The 8697-nt window shown below is 52.4% G+C and overlaps 1 protein-coding gene across 1 annotated transcript; it reads right to left on the bottom strand.

The window, feature by feature from the left end:
• Positions 1–6863: 6863 nt before the first annotated feature.
• Positions 6864–7196, bottom strand: KIAA0040 (KIAA0040 ortholog). Its single transcript, XM_009892854.1, has one exon. The coding sequence runs from the start codon at positions 7194–7196 to the stop codon at positions 6864–6866; it is 333 nt and encodes a 110-aa protein (XP_009891156.1).
• Positions 7197–8697: the final 1501 nt, after the last annotated feature.

Raw genomic sequence — 8697 nt, 5'->3', positions numbered from 1 at the left:
ATGAAACTCTGTGCAGGACAGTACCCAAAGATTCGGTATTTCTTAACAAAGTTAGATTCAGACAGCTTTCTCCAATACATTGGAGACAGTCACTGACCGACATACACCCACAGACCTCTGGATTTGCAGTCTAGCGTGCTTCCAGCCTTTGGAGTTCCTGATGGGTGATCTGTCAGAGACTGGGAGGGGGCTTGTGGGGAGCACCCAACTTGTAGCTCCCCTGGTTGGCTAAACATGACAAGGACCTGCTTGACCCAATATATGCAACTTCTATGAACTTTACATAAAACAAGTTTTAACACGTGATGTTGTTTCTCAAAACCCAGGCTGCTAACTTCTGAATTCTGTCCTTTTCTGGTGCCATCCACTTTAGACTTAAAAAAATTAAATTTCATCCCACTAAAAAATAATAGATCCTTAACTGACATCAGAGGGAGCTTTTCTGAGGCCATCCCCTCTCCCTGTCTTGGTTTGTGGTCCCATTTTTCCTTTCTCCTCATAATTTGGGGCACATTCCCTACTCTTCTTCCGCTCAAAGAGCTGGGTTTTGGGAAATGTCAGGCTGCTGGCAAGGCTTATTAACCCAGGTGAGGTCTGTAGTCTGGGTTACTCAACCTCCAGTATCACATATCTCCAGGTGATTTGCTTTATATTTTGCTTGTCTCTTCTTGTCTCCCAGCCCAAGGAAAAGCCTGAGGAGACGTGCAGTGAATTAATGCTCACACTTCTGGGTGAGGCCCAGAACAGGGTGAGTGTAAAGGCTATACTCTTCCAAGCGCTGCTCACCATCCCGAGCCTGTCTCTGCATACTGCTTGCCTAAGAGGCCACTTACAGACCATGAACAAAATTCTCTATGACTGTCCCATCTGCCACCTTCTGCTCTTTCATTAGCAGTGTGGTAGCTAGTGATGCTGAAATGATAATGCTTGTCATCTGCCTCTAAAATGAACATCTCTGAGTTAAACCGATCCAGCACACTCCACCAGGCTTTTCTTTCAAGCTGTCTGCGGATTTGAGGGGGGCCAGTACATGGTTTCACATTTGGCTGCTTTTTTTTCCTCACAGCCATAAAGGTGAGCTTTATTTTCTTTCCCTGAGCAGATATTAAAATTCTAGACCACCAGCTACAGCCAGGGAAGAAGTATGAGCTCACCAAGTGATGCTTGCTCAAAGGCTTCCTTGTCTGAGCAGATTGGAACACGATTGTCCTATGTCCTATTAATGGCCTTTTCTATCCCAGTGCTAAGCTGAGTAATACATTTTAAAGAATCTTTCCCAGACTTTGGGGAAGCAATAAAATTGCAAATAAAGGAGGTCCTAAAATATTTCTGTATTCTTTGCTTTGGGTGGCAGAATTATTCCCCGCCCCCCCCACCTTAAACTAAGCCTTCTTTACAGAGATGGAGCAATACCCAGGCCCAGACTGGGGCTGTGAAAACTAGGTCTGTGGAGTCAGCTCCAAAACAGGGATGGGGACTATGTGACTTCTTCATGACTTAATACTGCAAAGCAATTAACTGATCTGTGGCTGCTAGGACCAGGCTGAGGAGGGCTCGCTAGAGAGTTGTCTCTCAAAGATGAGTACTAAATTCTTCATAGTACTTTCAGGGCTGTGCCTCTTGTGTGGGTGGGCAGGCAGAAACTCATCTGAGCTGCGTTAGGATATCCAAGCCCTGGTATGGGGGAGGAGGAGAGTAACGGAGAGAGGAGAGGAAAGGAAAATTGTACTTGGAGTGTTTTGCAGGCACTGTGCTAAGAGCATGAGAGAAGGACACCGGAAAATCATGAGGGTTCTTTACTGTGTGTGGTGAAGCGATTTCTCCCCATCGTCCGCTTGTCTGTAGGTGAGGACAGGTTTCACTATGTTGTTCAGTTACAGGGCACAGTGTAGATGTGAGGAAGGTGACTGAGGGGGACTGGAGGACTAGCCTCGCACACAGTCACTCTAAAAGTAAGCGTACACTCCAAAAAACAGCAGGCGTGATTGTGTCCAGCAGCTTTTTCCTGTGTGGAGACAAAATATGATCCCCTTCTAAAGCTGAATCTTACCTGAGAGCAGGGAATATTCTCTTAAGCAATACAAGCTTTGTATTTCAGCGGTGAAGGCAAATGAGACACCTTATTTGCAGTTTCTGGGGAGGATTGACTTGTCCCTCCTAATTATGGGCTCCTCTTTCACCAGGAAGGGCAGTCAAAGTGGAAGCGGCTGGAAAACCATTGTGGGAAGTCAGTATTTCCGAACAGCCACAGGATGGCATCATCTCTTCATGCTAGTGCAGGAGAAACTTCCCTGTATCCAGGTGGCCTCTGTGTAAAGACCTTTTTGGGGTTAACCAGAGTCTGTGCTACAGCTTTAGAAGCTGGGACTGCTCAAATAATGCAGTTTGTTTGCCTTCAGGAACTGGCTGTTCTGGTTTCAAGGCTCAGGCTGGTTGGGATAGTCCCATAAAAATGTCACATCCCCTTAGTACCCTTGTTTTGCTGCAGTGCCCAGCCCTGTAATGGTGATGCCGTAGGGCCAAAACAGATTCTCAAAACCTCTGCCTTGCCCTGAGATCACTTGAATTTTATAGCCAGTGAAGTTTGCAACATGCCCAGGGGCAGAATTTGAATCCCAGAAGGATCTTCTCTGCCTTGGCATCACTGTGTTGATGGGGACTATCCTGTTGGTGGGCCCCAGGAGCCAGGTCCTATTTGGGGTGCAGCATGGCCAGTGCTGCTGTGGGGGACCCCAGAGAAAGGCTGCTGCAGGGGGAGAGGTGGTGGATTCTTCACCCACCTCCCCACTGTCCCAGCAGGAGGAAGAGGAAGGCATGCCTCTGCCCAAAGATGTTGCGCTCTGAACGGTGTAATTTGCAAAGAAGACAGGAGAGTCTTATTGCACTGGGCAGTTGCTGGCAAAGCAGCAATGTTACTTCTGGTCACTGCTCTAGGCTTTGTTGGCTGAATAAATAGAGGAATAGTCAGTGAAGATCCTGTTGCCCCCCTCCTAGTGGGGTTTCGGGGGCCTGCGGGGACAATTTTTGCATCCCCTCAATCACTGGACTACTCCAGGATGCTCAACTTGACCTCAGCCCCTGCCTGTTTCTAACCTAAGACCCAGGAACCTTCCCTCTGCAGCCCACACAACCCAAGAATGCCTGGCCCTGAATATGGTGAGAAGCAAGGTGTGCACTACTCATTCCTTCCCAAAAAAAGTGTGTCTCTGCCATTTCTAGCTGCTTGTTGGTGGCAAGAGGCATGCAGGACTGCACCAGTCTCCTCTCAGCTCTCTGGGCAAGGTGCAGCTTGGTGCATCGTCCAGGTGAGAGGCAGGTTTCTTTTTTTCGTCCTCGTGGAGGGAGAGTTCAGCGGTGCACGATTTGGAAAGGCTCTGCCCAGCAGAGGTGTGCACCTGGTCCTGTGATGTGCCCAACGCAGACGGCTGCGAGAAGCTGCAGACACTATGAAATACTTGTCTGATCAAAACCAACTGTGGTTAACTAGTCCGCACTGCTGACCCTCTGCAGCCCAGCTCCTGCGGTGCTGAAACACTACTTTTCTACTCCCCACTACTTTTTGCCTTTGTGGAGAGGAGCTTTACTGTGTTCATTAAGAAGGTGAGGCCGTTAAACTCGATTAAGCTGAGCTGTTTCTTTAAGAAAACAGCTGGCTGCAGGCAGAGACCGCACAGCCTCTGTCTGCTGAGCTCTCTCCCTGTCTTATCTAGGGCCAGGACGCAGATACAAGAAAGATTTCCCCAGGAAAATAAACACGAGACTGAGAGCTAGAGACACGGCATTTGTTTGCAGATTGAGAGTCATTTATTTTTGGTTTTTAAAAAAAAAAAAAGAAATAATTTTTTTTTTTTTTACCCCCTGTTGTATGGTCCGTTTATGAAAACAAAAAGTTGCTACTGAAATGCAGTTGTGGGGAGGCAGTACAGAAGCGTCTGGAAAGCGGGGACCCACACAGCAGAATTTCTGTACCATGCATCTGCTGCCCCCTAGGTAGTGTGGGTGCTGTGGGGTTGCTGCTGCCCGGCTGATGGGTGACAGGTCCTGGGGCACCTTCGCTGCTCTTTCGCTTTTGTCTCAAGAAACAGCTGGTTCAGCGCACGGTTTGGCCAAAACAGCAGTCCTCAAGCAAGTCAGCCTCCCATGCTTTCTGGGGTGCAGAGGCTCGGTACATCCACTGGTTGGATGGATCAGGGCAGGGTTGTATCCTAGTCCCTCCTTGCCCTGCCCAGGGGTGGTCTGAATGATGATTTTTGGGGAGCTCTGGAAATTCAGACCTGGCTCTGACCTACCAAAAGCCTGGACTGGAAATGTTGTGTGTGACACAACACAGACATTTTCTTGACAGTTCTCTGGTTCCTGTAGGAATCGGTTGCCTCTCGCCTGAAACATTACTCGCTAACCCTTCTGGAGAAGGACCTTCTTGTGGGGAGCCATGCAAAGCCCGGCAGCTCCACACCAGGTAGGCTGTACTCTGCCGGAGCTGGCTGCCTCCCTGCCTCTGCTTGTTCGGGTAAGCCTCTGGCCTCCCATCATGTTTCCCTTTGCTCTGATTTTTTTTTTTTTTTTTTCTTTGGATTCCTCCAGGCAGCACCGCCCTTCCTCCAAGGCTGCTGGTGCCTCTGGATTGCTGCAGGAACACCTGCGTGGGCAGCTTTCCTGCCCGCAGGAGGAGGCTGCTTTGCCCACCTGGTGAGCGTGGAGGCAGGAGGGCTGGGAAAAGTACCTGGACAGGGGAAAGGAGGGAAGGAAGAAGGAATACTGCAAGTGTGGCACTGGTTCTCCAGGGTCCTGGCTGGACTGGGTGTTTGGGACAGAGCCCAGAGCTATCCCTGCATGTTTCTCTCTAGGATTAGGTGTGGCGAATCCTAATTTTTTTTATAGCATTATATGTTGCTTCCTGTTTTGGAGAAGGGACTCGCTTATTTCAATGCTAACAAAGCAAGCTGGAAAATAAGGCACATATGGGGTCAATTTAAAGGGCTGTGTGAGGAGGAGCCTGGCCTCCCGGCTGTTACCAGCACAGCCACACGCAGCCAAACCCCGTGATGTGATGTTAACATCACCGCCCTGTCCGAGTCGGACAAAACAGGCTGCGCTGGGACTGGGTGGCACAAGCGGCCGCTTCTAACCGGTGGCTTTGCCCCCCTGCTGGTGCGTGCCCCAGGAGCCGGGGGAAGGTGGCATCACCCTTGCCTGGGCTGGAAGCGGTTGTGTCTGGCAGCTCCTTCCAGGCTTGCCCACATGGATTTGGCTGCTTGTCCCCCAGATGTCTGGCTCTGGCTGGCAGCTCCAGACTGCTCCAGCAGCTTAAGATGTGGAAGAAAGTGGGAGGAAAACATCCAGTGTACAGACACAGGGCAAAAAACAGATGTGACGGGGCTTCTCGTCACGCATGTGCATCTCTCGGTGTCAGAACAAGCTGGGGGAGACAGAGCCTGGTGGGGCAGAGAGCAGAGGGAAAGATTTCCCCAGGAGGTAGGCTGGGCATGCAGACCTAGGGGGAGCAGAGGGTCAAACCCAGAGCAGGGGTGAGAGCTGTGTGTGGTCTTGTTAGCTGCTGTGCCCAGCTGAGCCATTGCACATCCAAGGGAGATGAGGATGGAGATGGATGCAGGGTCCAGCTGTATGATGCATCCCTGGGTAAAGGGACGACTGTGGGCATGAACTTTAATCCCCTCTGCTCCTACAGCACATCCCAAATCCCAGAGCCAGTAGGCTTGACAGCCATACAGAAGCCCTCTGCGTGGCATCAGCTGGTGGCAGCGTGTGCTCATGGGTCTGTGCGTACACAAGGGCTGCAGGGCGAGGGGACGGCCGAGCGTGCTGGGAAAGCGTGTCTGCTGCTTCAACACTGTTTCAGTGTGCCTAGCCCCATGACAGAGGGGCCTTTGGTCCTGCTCTTCTTTAGTAGTCATTAAATAAATAACTCTAATGCCCATAGCTAAGCCTTTACACAGTCTCAGCTTGTGTTTCTGCTCTTGCAGTAGCGTGGTGGGCTCTCTAAAGGCAAGTCTGTATAAAACAGTCTTTCAAGGAAGATTTTTTTGTAAGTGCTGGTGCAAAAAGGCTGGTCTTGCAGTCTCCTCTCTCCTCCCTGCCTGGGTGGCAACACGTCCTTCTGCTTTACTGCTTTAAGATGGTGTCTTGAGGTCTCTAAGATTGGACTGAGGGCATCTGTCTTCAGATGCTCTCAGTTACCTTTGGTTTGGTGGCCGGGAAGATGACACATCTTTGAGCTGTGGGGTAACTCTGTGCTCAGCTTTCTTTGCATCTCCAACGTGAGCTGGGTTTGGACGGAGCCTAGATAGTCAAGTTGTGCCATCTTCAAGGCAGGACAAGCAAACGAGCCGTGCTTGTGCTTGCTTTGCATGCAGCCATCTATGCTTGCGCAGGGGGAGCGTGCAGGCGGCTCGGTCTTTGTGTGCACGGGGTCCTGTGCCCCCTTGTCCATGCGACGGCGCGTGTGCTTGCATACGAGTGCAGAAGGAGAGCCTCACACCCGGTGGCTGCATGCCAGCCCAGTGTGTGGGCATTGTGCTCGTGGCGGGAGGTACGTACGGCCCGTTTGCAGGTCATCCTCGCCTGCTCAGCAGGGCACGTGTCCACGTGCACGCCTGTCCTTTGCAGGAGCTTCTGCCCTTGGGCACGCTGTCATGGTGGGGGAGAAGAGGCTTGCATAAACCTGTGCCCAACTGCCTTGCTTTCTGCTGGCTCTTCAACATGCTAGTTAGCTGCTGGGCTCAGCCTCTTTTGAAAGTCACCATAAAATGGCAGCAGCCTTGGCATCTCCTCACCTCCCATAGTGCACAGCTGAAAGGACTGGTGGCGTCTCAGAGGGGAGGGCCTGAACGCCCCCCTGTCTGCTAGATGGGCAAGGAGGGTCTCTTGTCCAGCAAGAGCAGCTTGGGCTGAGCCGAGATCCACAGGTCCTCTTCATCCTTCTTCTTCTTCTTCTTTTTCTTCTTGTTCCTCTCGGCGTGCAGCTGTCCGTTGCTGCTGGTGCCACCTTTCTTCCGACTTTCTCCCCTCCGGCTGCAGAAGCAGCAGTGGCAGCAGATGAAAATGAATGCGATGAGGACAACGAAGGGCAAACCCATCAGCACGACCAGGCAGACGGTGTTGAAGACACCTTCCTCATGCTTGGTACGGATGAGCTCCAAGATGGAATTAAAGAAAGAGCTGATCTTTTGCTCCATGTTGGCTCCTGGGCAGGCTCCCTGAGCTGCTCCCTCCACTTGAAGGCCCCTTGGGATATGTTCAGCTCCTGTAAGCAGCTAGTGGGCTCCACAAGCGTCCTTGGATGGTGCCTGCAGAGATGGGAAACCACACAGATCAGGTGCCTGCTCCCTCCCAATTTTTTCCGTGGAGCTGCCAGCACAGCCAAAGCCTCAACAGGGTGAGATGTCTGCTGCCTTGGAGGGGTTTGGGGTCATGGGGGCTGGGCCATGCTGTCAGCCATATCCCTTTTGGTGTCCCTATCTGAGAAACACAGCCTCCCAACCTCTCCTGGGGTCCATTTTCAGCAGTGGGGATGGGTGAGGAGGGCTTTGGGCATCCCTACTTGCCTTGGCATCTGGCCGAGCACAAATCCTGCCCCCCCCGGACATACACCTCAACCCTCACTTCCTGTCTAGGAGGAGACTTGCCTGGTCCAGGCAAGGAACTACTGCAGAGAGCGGTACTGCTGCCATCAGAGCCGGGAGTTAATACGTCACAGGTCTCTCCTCACCCCCGATCCACCCTGGGACGGGGTGTCTGCTTTGGACAGACCGTTTCTCATAGTCTGTGCCTGTCCCAGGCACTGCACTGGGGTCCAGTCCTGCTGCTCTGGCACCCAGGGCACAGCTGGGAGGTTTGGGGCGTGGAGTATGGTTAAACCACCTGGATTTTTGATGGGGACTACAGGCAGTGGGACCCACAGGTGGTGGTCTGGCACCCATGGCCTCCTCGGTGCACCCAGGGCTGGCCACAAAGGCAGTGGTGGGGGAGGATGAAGGTTGGCTGGGGACGGAGGAGCCTCCGCTGTGCCTCACCTGGGAATTGCTCCAAGGGTTGGGTAGGGCTGAGGAGCATTTCTGCAGCCTGACGTAAGGTTTTCCTCTCCCTCGGGGAGGGAGAAGTGCTGCTGAGTGGCAGGCAGGGCTCCCAGGGAAGCCCTCCTGCAGGGGCAGGGAGCTGCTGCCTCGGGTCTCACGGCTTTCCTCCACTCCTGGGGCCAGACAAAGCTCCTGGGGTTTTGAGTAGGGCAGGGGACTTTGTGCCATGAGTTTGCAGTTTTGGTGCAACACTAGGGTCACTACATTATGGGCTGCACAGATGAAGAGCCGGCAGGAGCAATACCAGGCTCTAATCCCACGTTTCACCCTCGCTCGGTATTTTACATCAGTGTCTTTGCCAGCCTTTGGGATTCAAGCCCCACAGCCTCTTAAGGGAATGCCGCAATCCCCATGTGCACAGGAGGGGAAACTGAGGCACTATAAAACGAAAGCCAGCACTTCCATGTAACAAAAGAGGTACAGCCTGAATGCCAAAGGTGTCCCGGAGGGGTTGCTCCACTTGTCCCCTGTGACCACCGAGCCCTCGGCTCTCCCTCTGGCAGCTCTCGCAGAGCCCAGGCGTCTCTAGGAAGGAACGGGAAGGGGACCCAGGCTGGTTTTGCTTAAAGCCTCCATGTCTGGACTACTACCGTTCCTTGCT

Source organism: Charadrius vociferus, unplaced genomic scaffold (genome assembly GCF_000708025.1).
Source record: "Charadrius vociferus isolate BGI_N301 unplaced genomic scaffold, ASM70802v2 scaffold39, whole genome shotgun sequence".
NCBI lineage: Eukaryota > Metazoa > Chordata > Aves > Charadriiformes > Charadriidae > Charadrius > Charadrius vociferus.
The sequence above is the reverse complement of the archived record's forward strand: the minus strand, read 5'-3'. Positions and strand labels throughout refer to the sequence as shown.